This window comes from Somniosus microcephalus, chromosome 3, assembly GCF_052327205.1.
Source record: "Somniosus microcephalus isolate GS21.2 chromosome 3, FLI_Smic_1.0, whole genome shotgun sequence".
Taxonomy (NCBI): Eukaryota; Metazoa; Chordata; class Chondrichthyes; order Squaliformes; family Somniosidae; genus Somniosus; species Somniosus microcephalus.
In genome coordinates, this window is record NC_140989.1 from 368,313,723 (window position 1) to 368,331,386 (window position 17,664).

Genomic DNA, 17,664 nt, shown 5'->3' on the forward strand with positions numbered 1-17,664 from the left:
CGCCAATCACTTACCAATCGTGCGCGGCGAGAAGATCGACTCCCGCTATATTCGGCGGGATGTGTGCGGTGCCAGTATGGCGTTACACCCCAATCTCCTTCGCCCGGACATCATGACGTCATCGGCGTGCGCGTCGCCCCGGTAACGCCCCGGACCCGAAGTTCGGGTTCCGCCCCCTGCAGCAGCGCCGGGCAACGGCCCCGACAGCTGCAGGAGGCGTTGATCGGGAGGCTGGGCGCTTCGGTGCGGGGGGAAGTTAAAGAGGTAGGTGGCCGAGGTAAAGTGGGAAGAAATTGTGTAATGCTGTTTCAGGTTTGTTTTCATTTCTCTTCCCCAGCGCTCGATCAGCCCGGCATTCTGCTGCAGCGCAGCGGGCTGGATCGCGGCTGCTGTCAGGGACCAGGTAAGTTTTCCCCTTGCGGAGCCTGCAGCGACGGCCTTTCCCTTTAAAGGAGGGAAGGAGCCTTCCAACGTGGCAGCGCTGCCCGGCCCAGTGTGGAGCTACTCACCACCCCGCCCCGTCCCGTCCCGCCCCGTCCCACCTGCTGCCTGTGGTGCTCCAGGAAGGACCAGATAATCTGTTTGAAGTGATGTTGGTTGAGTGATTGATTTAGCGCTTGATCCACTTCCTTCCTGGAGCGCAAAACCAAATGTTTTAAAAGTTGAAAGGCATCAGCGACTGGCGCTAATTATTTCAACTTTGAAAAGTTAGCGCCCCAAACGGGGCTGTAATGAATTTCTCCCCCTTAACATTTTATTGTTAATATTTTCCTCTCTTTTTGACAGCTCTGTGTTGAGAAGTGCCCCAACCGGTTTGCCAGTTACATCGAACTGAAGTCATCTTTCCGATGGAACAAGACCTACTGGGAGTATTACCGACAGTTTTGCCAGCCTGGTTTCAACAGTCCCAGAAAGGTGGGTTCAGTGGGTTGAATTTACACCACATAGAATTACACAGAATGTACGGCACAGAAACAGGCCATTCGGCCCAACTGGTCCGTGCCGGTGTTTATGCTCCACACCAGCCTCCTCCCGCCCCTCTTCATCTTACCCCATCAGCATATCCTTCTATTCCTTTCTCCCTCGTGTGTTTATCCAGCTTCCCCTTCAATGCATCTGTGCTATTCACCTCAACCACTCCATAGAAACATAGAAGATAGGAGCAGGAGTCGGCCATTCGGCCCCTCGAGCCTGCTCCGCCATTCAATGAGATCATGGCTGATCATCCAAACTCAGTACCCTGTCCCTGCCTTCTCCCCATATCCCTTGATCCCTTTAGCCTTAAGAAATATATCTAACTCCGTCTTGAATACATTTAATGAATTGGCCTCTACTGCCTTCTGTGGTAGAGAATTCCACAGGTTCACCACTCTCTGGGTGAAGAAATTCCTCCTCATCTCTGTCCTAAATGGCTTACCCCTTATCCTTAGACTGTGACCCCTGGTTCTGGACTCCCCGGTCATCGGGAACATCCTTCCTGCATCTAGTCTGTCTAGTCCTGTTAGAATTTTATAAGTTTCAATGAGATCCCCTCTCATCTAAACTCCAGTGAGTATAAGCCCAATCGACCCAATCTCTCCTCATACGTCATTCCTGCCATCCCAGGTATCAGTCTGGTGAATCTTCGCTGCACTCCCTCCATGGCAAGAACATCCTTCCTCAGATAAGGTGACCAAAACTGCACACAATGCTCAAGGTGTGGTCTCACCAGGCCCTGTACAACTGCAGCAAGATACCCTTTTTCCTGTACTCGAACCCTCTCGCTACGGAGGCCAACATACCATTTGCCTTCTTAACCGCCTGCTGCACCTGCATGCTTACCTTCAGCGACTGGTGCACAAGGACACCTAGGTCTCGTTGCACTTCCCCTTCTCCCAATCTATTGCCGTTCAGATAATAATCTGCCTTCCTGTTTTTGCCACCAAAGTGGATAACCTCACATTTATCCACATTATACTGCATCTGCCATGCTTCTACCCAATCACCCAACCTGTCCAAATCGTACTGGAGTTTCTCGGCATCCTCCTCACAGCACACACGCCCACCCAGCTTTGTGTTGTCTGCAAACTTGGAGATATTACATCTAGTTCCCTCGTCTAGATCATTTATATATATTGTGGTAGTAAGTTCCACATTCTCCCCAGTCTCTGGGTAAAGAAGGTTCTCCTGAATTCCCTGTTGGATTTATTAGTGACTATCTGATCTTTATGGCCCCTAGTTTCAGACTCCCCACAAGTGGAAACATCTTCTTTACGTCGACCCTATCGAACCCCTTCATCATCTTAAAGGCCTCGATCAGGTCACCCCTCAGTCTTCTCTTTGCTAGAGAAAAGAGCCCCAGCCTGTTCAATCTTTCCTGATAGTTAAAACCTCTGAGTCCTGGTATCATTTCAGTAAATCTTTTCTGCGCCTTCTCCAGTGTCTCTATATCCTTTCTATAATATGGAGACCAGAACTGTTCTGTGCGCCAAGTGTGGTCTAACCAAGGTTCGATACAAGTTGAACATCACTTCTCTGCTTTTCAATTCTAGCCCTCTAGATATTTACCACAGTGCTTTGTTTGCTTTTTTATGACCTAATTAACCTGTGTCACTACGTTTATGTATCTGTACCCCGAGAGCCCTTTGCTCCATTTTGACTCTTATTTTCCAAGGAATATGTGTCCTCCTTATTCTTCCCAACACAATGCATCACCTCACTCTTATCAACATCCTGGGGGTCGCCATTGACCAGAAACTTAACTGGACCAGCCACAGAAATACTGTGGCTACAAGAGCAGGTCAGAGGCTGGGTATTCTGCAGTGAGTGTCTCACCTCCTGACTCCCCAAAGCCTTTCCACCATCTACAAGGCACATGTCAGGAGTGTGATGGAATAGTCATCACTTGCCTGGATGAGTGCAGCTCCAACAACACTCAAGAAGCTCGACAGCATCCAGGACAAAGCAGCCCGCTTGATTGACACCCCATCCACCACCTTAAACATTCACTCCCTCCACCACCGGCGCACCGTGGCTGCAGTGTGTACCATCTACAAGATGCACTGCAGCAACTCACCAAGGCTTCTTCGGCAGAACCTCCCAAACCCGCGACCTCTTCCACCTAGAAGGACAAGGGCAGCAGGCGCATGGGAACACCACCATCTCCAAGTTCCCCTCCAAGTCACACACCATCCTGACTTGGAAATATATCGGCCGTTCCTTCATCGTCGCTGGGTCAAAATCCTGGAACTCCCTCCCTAACAGCGCTGTGGGAGCACCTTCACCACACAGACTGCAGCGGTTTAAGAAGGCGGCTCACCACCACCTTCTCAAGGGCAACTAGGGATGGGCAATAAATGTCGGCCTTGCCAGCGACGCCCACATCCCAGGAACAAATAAAAAAAAAATCCATCATCACTTCTTCGCTTTTTAATTCTATTCCTCCAGAAATGAACCCCGGTGCTTAGTTTGCATTTTTTTATGGCCTAATTAATTTTAAAGACTATCAGGTCATCCCTCAGCCTTCTCTTTTATAGAGAAAAGTACCCAGCCTGTTCAGCGTTTCCCGATAAACATAACCTCGGCTATTTCCCAGTAGTCGTCTTTCTTTGGCGGAAGTTGCTAATGATGTCCCTTAACCCAATAGCAGTTGTCAGATCCCAACAGTGACATCAATGCACGTTCAAATGAACATTACCCCAAGATGACCTTCAAGAGTTACCCTGTTCATCATTTCTTACAATTCCTGTAGCTTCCTGTTAAATAAATTGTAAATCACGCGTTACTTTTCCTGCACCTTGCAGAGGTTGATAAGCTTCGACAGGGCGCATTGTTAATCCACGGAGGTAGTTCTTCATAGTGAACCAGCGGTGACATTAATTATATTTTAATACTTTCTGTCTTGTCTTAAGCTAAGAATGGCAGGTTGCTTTTAATTCCTTCAGATTGTCACAGCACTGCGACACAATTTATTACCTGAGCTTCGTCTCCTTGAGCATAGAAAGTTAAATGGTCTGCGATGGTTTTATAAGGGCTTCCTGTGCTCCCATTCCTGTGTCCTTTTCAGTGAAACGATTACTTGGTATGATTCATCGACAGCACCTCCCAATCCCCCACCTCCACCACCTAGAAGGACAAGGGCAGCAGGTGCATGTGAACACCACCACCTCCCAAGTTCCTCTCCAAGTCACACACCATCCTAACTTAGAAACATAGAAACATAGAAGATAGGAGCAGGAGTAGGCCATTCGGCCCCTCGAGCCTACTCCGCCATTCAATGAGATCATGGCTGATCATCCAAACTCAGTACCCTGTCCCTGCTTTCTCCCCATATCCCTTGATCCCCTTAGCCTTAAGAAATATATCTAACTCCTTCTTGAATATATTTAATGAATTGGCCTCAACTGTCTTCTGTGGTAGAGAATTCCACAGGTTCACCACTCTCTGGGTGAAGAAATTTCTCCTCATCTCAGTCCTAAATGGCTTACCCCTTATCCTTAGACTGTGACCCCTGGTTCTGGACTCCCCTGCCATCGGGAACATCCTTCCTGCATCTAGTCTGTCTAGTCCTGTTAGAATTTTATAAGTTTCAATGAGATCCCCTCTCATTCTTCTAAACTCCAGTGAGTATAAGCCCAATCAACCCAATCTCTCCTCATACGTCATTCCTGCCATCCCAGGTATCAGCCTGGTGAATCTTCGCTGCACTCCCTCCATGGCAAGAACATCCTTCCTCAGATAAGGCGACCAAAACTGCACACAATACTCAAGATGTGGTCTCACCAAGACCCTGCACAACTGCAGCAAGACACCCATGCTCCTGTACTTGAATCCTCTCACTACGAAGTCCATTTGCCTTCTTATGGAAATATATCACCATTCCTTCATCGTCGCTGGGTCAAAATCCTGGAACTCCCTCCCTAACAGCACCGTGGGAGCACCTTCACCACACGGACTGCAGCGGTTCAAGAAGGCGGCTCACCACCACCTTCTCGAGGGCAACTAGGGATGGGCAATAAATGCTGGGCCTCGCCAGCGACGCCCACATCCAGAGAATGAATTTTTTTTAAGTGTGTGACGAACACTTCCCTGAAAACCTGGTTAAAGGGACCACTGGCAGCCAGTCACCTAAACAGTGCAGTGCGTGGTTGGTGATTGGATCCATTATGTCAGTAATTGTGCCACGGCTAATAAAATAAAACTAAAAGTCGATTGAAGACTTAGAATTCTCCACAGTTTCCGCGTTGGCTCGGCTTGTTTGTCCAGTGAGTAGTGGAGGGACGCAGACACTAGAGAGGACCCAGGCCTCGTCGCCAGTCCAGGAACGTAGGAGGCCATTCAGCCCATTAACTGTGGCAGATGAGGTTTAGTGTGGGCAAGTATGAGGCCATCCACTTTAGACCTAAGAAAGATAAATCATAGTATTTGCTAAATTGTGTGAAACTAGGAATTTGGAGGAGCAGAGAGATTCTAACTTCACAAATCATTAAATGCTAGTAGACAGGTACAAAAACCGCACTCCAACAACACTCAAGAAGCTCGACACCATCTAGGACAAAGCAGCCCGCTTGATTGACACCCCATCCACCACCTTAAACATTCACTCCCTCCGCCACCAGTGCACCATTTATGTTCTATTCAATGTTTCTTGATAGTTATAACCTCTCAGTTCCAGTATCCTCCTTGTAATTTTTTTTGCACCTTTGCCAGTGGCTCCATATCCTTTTAGTAATATGGAGACCAGAACTGTGCACAGTGCTCCAAGTGTGATATGGAGACCAGAACTGTGCATAGTACCTCCAAGTGTGATATGGAAACCAGAACTGTGCATAGTACCTCCAAGTGTGATATGGAGACTAGAACAGTGCACAGTACTCCAAGTGAGATATGGAGACCAGGACTGTGCACAGTACTCCAAGTGTGATATGGAGACCAGGACTGTGCACAGTACTCCAAGTGTGATATGGAAAACAGGACTGTGCACAGTACTCCAAGTGTGATATGGAAACCAGGACTGTGCACAGCACTCCAAGTGTGATATGGAGACCAGGACTGTGCACAGTGCTCCAAGTGTGATATGGAGACCAGAACTATGCACAGTACTCCAAGTGTGATATGGAAACCAGAACTGTGCATAGTACCTCCAAGTGTGATATGGAGACCAGAACTGTGCACAGTGCTCCAAGTGTGATATGGAGACCAGGACTGTGCACAGTACTCCAAGTGTGATATGGAGACCAGGACTGTGCACAGTGCTCCAAGTGTGGTATGGAGACCAGGACTGTGCACAGTACTCCAAGTGTGATATGGAAACCAGGACTGTGCACAGTGTTCCAAGTGTGATATGGAGACCAGGACTGTGCACAGTGCTCCAAGTGTGATATGGAGACCAGGACTGTGCACAGTACTTTACGACCAACAGAATACTTTGAAGTGCAGTCTCTCTTGTGGGGTATTATGGAGTCATGTAACAATTGGAGGATGTGATGTAATATTTGGGCCCTTCTAGGCGGATGGGGCAAATTGCCTTTCTTCTCTTTATACGATAATCTTGCTGCACTCTGAACAAAGTAGTATGCCGTTTAGCAAAGTATTGCATTCTGTTAACGACTTGTGTTGTCCTTTACATTTTAGTCTGCTGCCCAAGTGATGCGAGATGAAGATTGTCCATCAATGATTGTTCCCAGTCGACCCTGTACGTATGAAGTCTTCGTTTGATGCAATACGGCCTGTATCAGGTCTAGTTTCTAGGACAATGCGTCTCGGATTTGGTCCTCATTGACTTTTATATGGGGGGTGATCCATGCTTCTAGAAGGGAGGCCGCGCTTGCGGGGGGCATGGGTCAGGGGTCGAGTGTCGTAGGATTACCCACAGTCTCTGTGAGCTCGGTTCAATCCCCACTGGGAGTCTGAGACCGTGGGATCATTCCCTGCAAAGTAATGAAGCCAAACTTTCTAGTTGTGCAGTGTTGGAAAATATATATTTGGTTTGGCAGATTTTTCTGTGAAATCGAGGCTGAAAGGGCTAATGCAAGCATTATGGATCGGATATAGGGTGGAGCAACATGGGTACAGATAGCTAGCCTAAGAAAGCAGTGTGCGCATCGCTCATAGCCATTAGACGCCCCTAGCCTCAAGGAAAAAGAAAGACTTGCATTTATATAGCACCTTTCGTGACTTCAGGATGTCCCAAAGTGCTTTACAGACACCTTGGAAGAGCTGTCGCTGTTGTAACTGCAGAACTGGAGAACTCCCCTGCTCTTCGTCCAAATAGTGCCATGGGATTTTTTATGCCCACGTGAGAGGGCAGATGGTAATTGGTTTAACTTCTCATTCAAAAGATGGCACCTCCGACAGTGCAGCACTCCCTCAGTACTGCCCCTCCGACAGTGCAGCGCTCCCTCAGTACTGCCCCTCCGACAGTGCAGCACTCCCTCAGTACTGCCCCTCCAACAGTGCAGCACTCCCTCAGTACTGCCCCTCCGACAGTGCAGCGCTCCCTCAGTACTGCCCCTCCGACAGTGCGGCGCTCCCTCAGTACCGCCCCTCCGACAGTGCAGCGCTCCCTCAGTACTGCCCCTCCGACAGTGCAGCGCTCCCTCAGTACTGCCCCTTAGACAGTGCAGCGCTCCCTCAGTACTGCGCCTCCGACAGTGCAGCGCTCCCTCAGTACTGACCCTCCAACAGTGCAGCACTCCCTCAGTACTGCCCCTCCGACAGTGCAGCGCTCCCTCAGTACTGCCCCTCCGACAGTGCGGCCCTCCCTCAGTACTGCCCCTCCGACAGTGCAGCGCTCCCTCAGTACTGACCCTCCGACAGTGCAGCGCTCCCTCAGTACTGCCCCTCCGACAGTGCGGCCCTCCCTCAGTACTGCCACTCCGACAGTGCAGCGCTCCCTCAGTACTGACCCTCCGACAGTGCAGCACTCCCTCAGTACTGCCCCTCCGACAGTGCGGCCCTCCCTCAGTACTGCCCCTCTGACAGTGCGGCGCTCCCTCAGTACTGCCCCTCCGACAGTGCAGCGCTCCCTCAGTACTGCCCCTCCGACAGTGCAACGCTCCCTCAGTACTGCCCCTCCGACAGTGCAGCACTCCCTCAGTACTGCCCCTCCGACAGTGCGGGGCTCGCTCAGTACTGCCCCTCCGACAGTGCAGCACTCCCTCAGTACTGCCCCTCCGACAGTGCAGTGCTCCCTCAGTACTGCCCCTCCGAGAGTGCAACGCTCCCTCAGCACTGCCCCTCCGACAGTACGGCGCTCCCTCAGTACTGCCCCCCTGACAGTACGGCGCTCCCTCAGTACTGCCCCCCTGACAGTGCAGTGCTCCCTCAGTACTGCCCCTCTGACAGTGCAGCACTCCCTCAGTACTGCCCCTCCAACAGAGCAGCGCTCGCTCAGTACTGCCCCACCGACAGTGCGGTGCTCCCTCAGTACTGCCCCACCGACAGTGCTACGCTCCCTCAGTACTGCCCCTCCCACAGTGCCGCACTCCCTCAGTACTGCCCCACCGACAGTGCGGTGCTCCCTCAGTACTGCCCCTCCAACAGTGCAGCTCTCCCTCAGTACTACCCCTTAGACAGTGCAGCGCTCCCTCAGTACTGTTCCTCCGACAGTGCAACGTTCCCTCAGTACTGCCCTTCCGACAGTGCAGCACTCCCTTAGTACTGCACCTCCGACAGTGCAGCAGTCCCTCAGCACTGCCCCTCCGACAGTGCAGCACTCCCTCAGTACTGCCCCTCCGACAGTGCAACGCTCCCTCAGTACTGACTCTCTGACAGTGCAGCACTCCCTCAGTACTGCCCCTCCGACAGTGCGGCGCTCCCTCAGTACTGCCCCTCCGACAGTGCGGCGCTCCCTCAGCACTGCCCCTCTGACAGTGCAGCACTCCCTCAGTACTGCACTGGGAGTATCAGCCTGAATTTTGGTCTCAGGTCTCTGGAGTGGGGACTTGAAGCCCTGACCTTCTGACCCAGAGGCGAGGGTGCTACCCACTGAGCCACGGCTGGCACAAGACCGTGCACTCTGAGCAGAGCACGGCAGAAAGCTGTCGTTTAACATGTCAAAAAGCTTCCTTTACTGAAAGATAATGCAGGGAAAAGGGAAGGACAGAGAAATGAGTCACGGAGTGTGGTTGACCAATGTCTAAAAGGTGATCATTTTAGACAATGAACAGGATCTGATTATGGGCAGTCTCCCATTGGTTGTACGTGTTCAGCAATCTTTTTTATTTAAAATTACACAGAATGTACAGCGCAGAAACAGGCCATTCGGCCCAACTGGTCCGTGCCGGTGTTTATGCTCCACACCAGCCTCCTCCCACCCCTCTTCATCTCACCCCATCACCATATCCTCCTCTTCCTTTCTCCCTCGTGTGTTTATCCAGCTTCCCTTAAATGCACCTGTGCTATTCGCCTCAACTACTGCAGTGTTTACTGTGCCACCTCACTGAGTGTCGTCAGCCAACGTGGATATACGGCGCTCCATTGGCAATGAAAGATTTAACCGGCTCATATCAAACGTCTCTATCTGACATTGGAAGGAAGAAATTAACCAGCAAAGATATAGAACAGGGAAGTTTATGATAAACTTGCCTCGAACCTTGGTTGGACCACACTGGGAGCACAGTGCACAGTCCTGGTCTCCATATTATAAAGAGAATGTAAAGGCACTGGAGAAGGTGCAAAAAAGATTCACAAGTGTTAAGTCTGTGTGTTCTAGTTGTAATTACTAACACAGACTACAAGATTAAAGTTCAACAGGTCTTTACTGGTTGGAGGTCAGGACTAAAACTAAATACAATATTACTACACAGTGCTTATATACCGGTGGTCACCACCGGTATTACGTATACAGCAGCCAGAGAAAGTAGTACATCTCTTAAGGTGGAACAGGCTTAAGGTCTCTTCAGGTGGAACAGGTTACATACACCACAATCCTCCCTTTTTAGCTTAACAGTCATATCCCCATTTAACATAACATAATAACATATATAACTTCAGGTATAAACAGTTCAAAGGTTCAGTCTCTCAGGAGGCCTTCTGATTCGGTTTGGATAACGCCTTTCAGTGGTCTCTGATTCCTGTTGCTGAGGTGACTCCTCTAGTTGGTCTCCCATGCATTGGGTGTTATCATCATCAGGTACATTCCCTGCCGAGGTAGATGCTTCAGGTTCATTAACGTCTTCCACAGTTGTCTCTGTCGCAACCATGGGTTCGACCCTTGCTCTCGATTCTACCAGTTGATCCGCATGACGCCTTATCACATTGTTACCAATATCTACTGTGTACATCAGAGGTCCTTGTCTGGCCCGAATTGTTCCGGACTGCCATTTTTCGTTTCCATAGCCCCTTGCCAACACTGGTTGTCCTACGTCGAAACTTCGAGTGGTCTTGTTATTAATATGCCGGAACTGTTTGTTTTCCACTTCCCTCCGCACATTTGGTTTTAACAAGTCCAACCTGGACCGCAACCTCCTGTTATAAAACATCATGGCAGGACTTTGGTTAGTCACTGCATGAGCAGCGTTTCGATATGCCATTAGGAAATTGTCCACCTTGTGCTGTAGCGGAATCTGATCATCGTTCATGGCCTTTATTGCCTTTTTGAATGTTTGGACAAATCTCTCGGCCAACCCGTTTGTTGCCGGATGATATGGGGCAGAGGTATAATGTTTCACCCCATTCTTCTTTAAGAATTTTTGGAATTCTTCCGACACGAACTGTGGTCCGTTGTCCGAACAGATCTGTTCTGGCAATCCGTTCCTTGCGAATATTGTTCTTAACACCGCAATTGTCTTTTCTGAAGTAGCGGTATTCATCTTGATCACTTCTGGCCATTTGGAATGTGCGTCCACCGCAATTAGGAACATGGAGTCCATGAATGGACCAGCAAAGTCAATATGTACGCGTTGCCATGGGGCTGAAGGCCATTCCCATGGGTGTAGTGGTGCGATCGGAGGTGCATTTTGCACTTTTTGGCACCCAGCGCAGCTTTTCGTCAACTCCTCTATCTGTTGGTCAATACCCGGCCACCATACATAAGCCCTAGCAAGACTTTTCATCTTAACTCCCCCCAGATGACCTTCATGCAGTTCTTTTAGAACTCTTTCCCTTAACTTAGGAGGAATAATCACTCTTGTCCCGTACATCAAAGTACCATGGCAGACGGACAGCTGGTCTCGCCTTGCCGAGAATGCCGGTAACAGAGGATCACCACGTGTTGGCCATCCTTTCACTGTCACCTCGTAGACTCTGGACAGTGTCGGGTCGTTCCTGGTTTCTCTTTCAATACTTGCATTGGTGACTGGTGAACACTCGATGATGGTCGAATGAAATAACTCAACAGGGTCAACTTTCATCGTTTCTTCTTCTTCAGGTAGTGGCAGGCGTGACAGCCCATCAGCATTGCCATGCTGCTTCGTACCTTTGAATTCTATTTGATATTGATGTGCCCCTAGGAAAAGGGACCATCTCTGGAGACGCTGTGCTGTCATCACTGAAACACCCTTCTTAGGGTTAAAAATGGATACCAACGGCTGATGGTCTGTCAGAAGTGTGAATTTTTGGCCCTGCAGGTAATGATTAAACTTCTTCACTCCCCATACAAGGCTGAGAGCCTCCCTATCGATCTGCGCATAGTTGCGCTCAGCGGAGGTCAATGACCTGGATGCAAACGCGACTGGCCTTTCCGTGCCATTTGGCAACTTGTGTGAGAGTACTGCCCCAATACCATATGGAGAAGCATCACAAGCCAACCGAATAGGCAGTGTCGGGTTGAAGTGAGCCAACACTTCCTCTGAGGTGATCAATTCTTTGCTTTTGCGAAATGCCTTCTTACAGTTTTCGCTCCATTCCCATGGTACCCCCTTCTGTAAAAGAGTGTTTAGCGGGTGCAGTACCGTGGATAGATTTGGTAGAAATTTATGGTAATAGTTAATCAATCCTAGAAACGACCTCAACTGAGAGACATTATCCGGAGCGGGAGCCTTTACAACTGCCTCTATCTTGTCAGGAGACTTATGAAGCCCCTCCCGGTCAATGACATGACCACAGTACGAGATCCGCTTCTGGAAGAACTCACATTTCTGCCGATTAACTCTAAGTCCATACTCTTTCAGTCTGTTGAGCACCAGTTCCAAGTTTGCGAGGTGTTCTTCATCACCATCACCTGTAATCAGAATATCATCCAGGTAACATTGTGTGCCTGGAATTCCCTGTAATACCTGCTCCATGGCCCTCTGCCAAATTGCTGGAGCCGATGCCACTCCAAAAACCAGCCTATTGTACCAGTACAAACCTCGATGCGTGTTGATCGTGAGGTATTGGCGTGACTCTTCTTCAACCTCCATCTGCAAGTACGCCTGCGCCAGGTCTATCTTGGTGAAGTGTTTCCCGCCAGACAACGAAGCAAAAATATCCTCAATCCGCGGAAGCGGATACTGCACCGTGTGAAGCACCGGATTAACGGTGATTTTGAAATCTCCACAGATGCGAACCTTCCCTGGTTCTCCTGGCTTGTTGCTCGAAGGACGTTTCATAACGGGAACAATGGGCGTAGCCCACTCACTCCAATCTACCTTAGACAGTACACCTGAACGTTCTAGCGCTTCCAGTTCCGCTTCTACAGTAGGTCGTATTGCATAGGGTACCGGTCTGGCTTTAAAAAATTTTGGGTGTGCATGTTCATCAATCTTGATGTTTGCCGTAATTCCTCTCAGTGTTCCCAGTCCCTGCTGGAACACCTCTTTAGCATCATCCAATATTTTGGACAATCGTTTAGGTTTGACATCTGTTTCCCCGGAATCTACCGTTAGTGCCTTCAAGGAGTGCCAGTCCATATTCATTTTCCTAATCCACTCCCGTCCTAGTAGTGGTGGACCTCCTTCAGGTAGCACATATAAGTCCATTACTTGGCTTTCTTCGCCCTTGTGGACCACTTTTACCTCTATCTTTCCGATGGGGTACACTCTTTGCCCTGTGTATGTTTTCAATATAATCTCCGTATCCCGTAGGGGAATATGTTGGAATAACCTTTTGTAATCTTTCTTATTCATGACCGTCAATGCCGATCCAGTGTCCAATTCCATCTTTACTTGGACTCCTGCTATCTGAAGGGTGACCCAAATTGTCTGGAGATCTGCATCCTTACCAACGTTGTGTACTCTTAAGCTACCCAGTTCATTACTGCTAGCGTCTGAATCTGACTTCTGTTCGGTCGAACTGTTCTTTGTCACCTTGTGTACCTTTATGTATTTTCCTTGCGGTGACTTTTTGTCGCTGGTCTTCTTTCCTGACCGGCATACTTTAGCTATGTGGCCAAGCCTGCCACACGTTCTGCATTCTTGGTTTTTAAACCAACACTGGTTCTGATCGTGCGTTGTCTTTCCACAACGATAACATTTTACAGTACTCAAACCCAATTTATTTGTACTGAGTTCCGGTGACCGTAGCTGCATTACTGCCGTGCCTCTCGCTGCGGCTTCGTGTGCTGCTGCCATAGTGACCGCTTTCTCAAGCGTCACCTCATTCTCCTCGAGCAGTCGCTTTTGTGTATCTTCTTTTAATAAACCACACACAAATATATCTCGTAGCGCCTCTGTCAGTCTCGTTCCAAACTGACAGTACTTTGCTAGCTTACGCAATTCCATTAAATATTCAGCATTGCTTTCATCCTTCAGCTGCCTTCTGCTGTAAAATTTAAATCGTTCCGCTAGCATCAGCGGCGTGGGGTTTAGATGATTTTTCAGGACAGTAACAATCTCCTCGAACGTCTTATCCGCCGGTTCATCTGGTGATAAAAGGTGTTTCAATTGCCCGTACGTCTTCGCACCCATTAAGTTTAATAATGTTAGTGCTTTCTCTTCATCTGGGATTTTATTTGCTTTACAATAATTTTGTATGCGTTCTACATACATGGCCCAATCTTCGATGTCGCTATCAAAGGTATTAATGTTCCCATGTTTGGGCATTGCTGCAATTTAATTTATTTTAATTTTTATCCAAGATGGCGGCTTCCCGCTCTTGCCTTCGTCCTCCGCCTACAAAATGGCGGTTTTCCCACGCTTGGCGGTCTTCACCCGTCCCCCGACGCTGTCTCCGCTTCACCGTGGCTCTCGCGCCTTCAGTTGCCCCAGACGCTGCGCCTTTTTAGCCCGAATGCGGTCCGGCCCTTATCACCAGCCGCGATCGATGTCCCCGCGCTGCGCCTTTCGGCCCGAATGCGGCCCGGCCCTTATCTCCGGTCGCAATCGATCTCACTGCCCTTATTCCTCCGTCTTCCCTCCCCGTCTGTACAGCCAACGCGGCTGACTTTCTGGTCGCGTCGCTGCCCGGCTTACCCACCACCGAGGTAGAAAGAAGATAGCTGACAGCCGCTGATGGAGGCTTCGAGTTCAGGATGTCTTCTGCACTCTGGTTTCTCGATGTCTGCCGCGCGACGTGTCTTCCAGCAGGGTGATGAGGGTGGAAGCCTCTCTTCGACGTCCGTTCTGTGGACGAAGCCGCCGTGGATATAAACTGCCGCAGGGTAAGAATCGGACTCGTCGCCACTGTTAAGTCTGTGTGTTCTAGTTGTAATTACTAACACAGACTACAAGATTAAAGTTCAACAGGTCTTTACTGGTTGGAGGTCAGGACTATACTAAATACAATATTACTACACAGTGCTTATATACCGGTGGTCACCACCGGTATTACGTATACAGCAGCCAGAGAAAGTAGTACATCTCTTAAGGTGGAACAGGCTTAAGTTCTCTTAAGGTGGAACAGGTTACATACACCACAACAAGGGTGATACCAGAACTGAGAGGTTACAACTACCAGGAAAGATTGAACAGGCTGGGGCTCTTTTCTCTAGAAAAGAGAAGGCTGAAGGGTGACCTGATCGAGGTCTTCAAAATTATGAAGAGGTTTGATAGGGTAGACGGAGAGAAGATGTTTCCACTTGTGGGGGAGACCAGAACGAGGGGTCATCAATCTAAGATAGTCACCAATAAATCCCACAGGGAATTCGGGAGAAACGTCTTTACCCAGAGAGTGGTGAGAATGTGGAACTCGCTACCACAGGGAGTGGTTGAGGCGAATAACACAGATGTATTTAAGGTAGATAAGCACGTGAGGGTGAAAGGAATAAAAGGACATGCTGATGGGGTGAGATGAAGAGGCTCATAAATGCCAGCCTGGTCCAGTTGGGCCGAATGGCCTGTTTCTGTGCTGTACACTCTATGTAATCGGGTCCAGAGGCAGGTGGAGGGACTTTACCTGAGCCTGTTGCCGTGTTCGTCGCTAACACCAGGCAGTGGGATTCCCACCCAGCCCTCCGTGATTTTCCTCTTCCTTTTCCTCCCTAGTTCTGCGACGATGCTTCCCCGACTTCACCACCAAAAACGGAATACTGACGGTGGCCAACAAGACCACCTTCAAAGATGGCCTCGGTAAAACCCGCAATGTGACCGACCTACGGGACGCGGCCAGGTAAGTCGCCCGCTCGATCCGCCCCACCCCCCGGGCACCTGACTCGCTTTCAGCTCCTTCGAGTAGAGAAGGTGAAGGAGAGATTTAATAGAGTTGTTCAAAATCATGAAGGGTTTTGATTGAGTAAATAAGGAGAAACTGTTTCCAGTGGCAGGAGGGTCGGTAACCAGAGGACACAGAGTGAAGGGAATTGGCAAAAGAACCAGAGGGGAGATGAGGAGAATGTTTTTACAGCGAGTTGTTGTGATCTGGAATGCGCTGCCTGAAAGGGCGGTGGAAGCAGATTCAATAGGAACTTTCAAAAGGGAATTGGAGAAATACTTGAAAGGGAAAAATGTGCAGGGCTGTGGGGAAAGAGCAGGGAGTGGGACTAATTGGAGAGCTCTTTCAAAGAGCCGGCACAGGCACGATGGGCCGAATGGCCTCCTTCTGTGCTGTATCATTCTCCTGTGTGAGATTCTCCCCTCCCTCCCCCCTTGCAAAGCACCCTGTGTGAGGGGGCTCTATGAAAGTGCAAGTTGCTGCTACTGTGCCTCTCCTAAACCAACTCTCCACTTGTAGCATCCAACTGTCTCTTGAACTGCCCCAGTGTTTTTTGGTCTCCATTACCCTTCCCATGGCCAATCTGGCAATGCCTCAATCACTTACAAACCGGGGCTTCCCGTGGTTCAAAAATAATGAGGTGAGAACATGGTTACGAGACCATGGCAATAAAAAGCTGGCTCTCAGTAAAAGTGATTAATTGAAGCTGTCGGATTGTCGTAAAAATCCAGCTGGCTGACTGATGTCCCTTCCCCAGTCTGGGCCAATGTGACTCCAGTCCCACACCAAGGTGGTTGACTATTAATTGCTCTCTGAAGTGGCCTAGCAAGCCACGCAATTGTATCAAAGCTCTTTTGAAGAAGAAGGCCCACCACCAACTTTCTCAGGGGCAACTAGGGACGGGCAGTGACACCCACATCCCAAGAATGAATTAATGTGCAACCGTGGTGATGAGGTGCAAACGATGGGCCATCTGCTAGCGCTGCCAACTCCTGACTCAATCCTGTAATGCCACTAACCTTGCCAAAGGCAATGATAAGGCGAAGGCACGTGCAGTGTTAAGGCAGGAAGAGTGTGGAGATCGGCAATGACAGCGACTCTTCCTGAAACCTGATCTAACTTTACTCTGATACCTGTTCTAGACTTACTCTGATTCCGGTTCTAGATTTACTGATACCTGTTCTAGATTCACTCTGATACCTGTTCTAGATTTACTCTGATACCTGTTCTAGATTTACTGATACCCGTTCTAGATTTACTCTGATACCTGCTCTAGATGTACTCTGATACCTGTTCTAGATTTACGCTGATACCTGTTCTAGATTTACTCTGATTCCTGTTCATGATTTACTCTGATACTTGCTCTAGATTTACTCTAATACCTGTTCTAGATTCACGCTGATACCTGTTCTAGATTTACTTTGATAGCTGTTCTAGATTTACTCTGATACCTGCTCTAGATTTACTCTGATACCTGCTCTAGGTTTACTCTGATACCTGCTCTAGATTTACTCTGATACCTGTTCTAGACCTACTTTGATACCTGTTCTAGATTTACTCTGATACCTGTTCTAGACCTACTTTGATACCTGTTCTAGATTTACTCTGATACCTGTTCTAGACCTACTTTGATACCTGTTCTAGATTTACTCTGATACCTGTTCTAGATTTACTCTGACACCTGTTCTAGATTTACTCTGATACCTGTTCTAGATTCACTGTTAACTAATTTCCATTTATGCCCTCTTCTTTTACCCTTGTTGCATTGCCTCACCCATTCCAATTAATATTTTATAACCCTGAATAGATTCCTCCCCCCCCCCATTAACTCCCTTCTCCCTAAACTGTACATCTTATGCTTCTCTAAACTTCCCTCACAGCCCATGCCCTTTACACTTGTTGCTCTTCTCTGCACGCTATGTGTCCAAAAGTAAATGTTGTACTTTGTTGCACAGACTGGATGCCCATTCTTTGTCCCACTCGCCCAGTCCACCAGGCATTGACATGGCTGTGTGCATCCACCAAATTTCTTGTTGATCTTCAATGAATGGGCTCCAGGCCAGTAATGCAGCAGCGATCATCCTCCATATCTAGTTATTGCTGGTTTTAATTGGTTACTGTGTTACGTCTTGGTAGTTAACTGATGGTTATCACGTGAGATTATAGCACAGTCAT

At 48.9% G+C, this 17,664-nt stretch overlaps 1 protein-coding gene across 1 annotated transcript in view; it reads left to right on the forward strand.

Annotated features, from left to right (window-relative positions):
• Positions 1-17,664, forward strand: part of LOC147122418 (choline transporter-like protein 5) — a 248,011-nt gene that overhangs the window by 102,900 nt on the left and 127,447 nt on the right. The window contains exons 6-8 of the mRNA XM_085983554.1: positions 787-915; positions 6,613-6,673; positions 15,324-15,447. Coding sequence (XP_085839680.1) covers positions 787-915; positions 6,613-6,673; positions 15,324-15,447 — 314 coding nt within the window. The remainder of the gene's footprint in view (positions 1-786; positions 916-6,612; positions 6,674-15,323; positions 15,448-17,664) is intronic.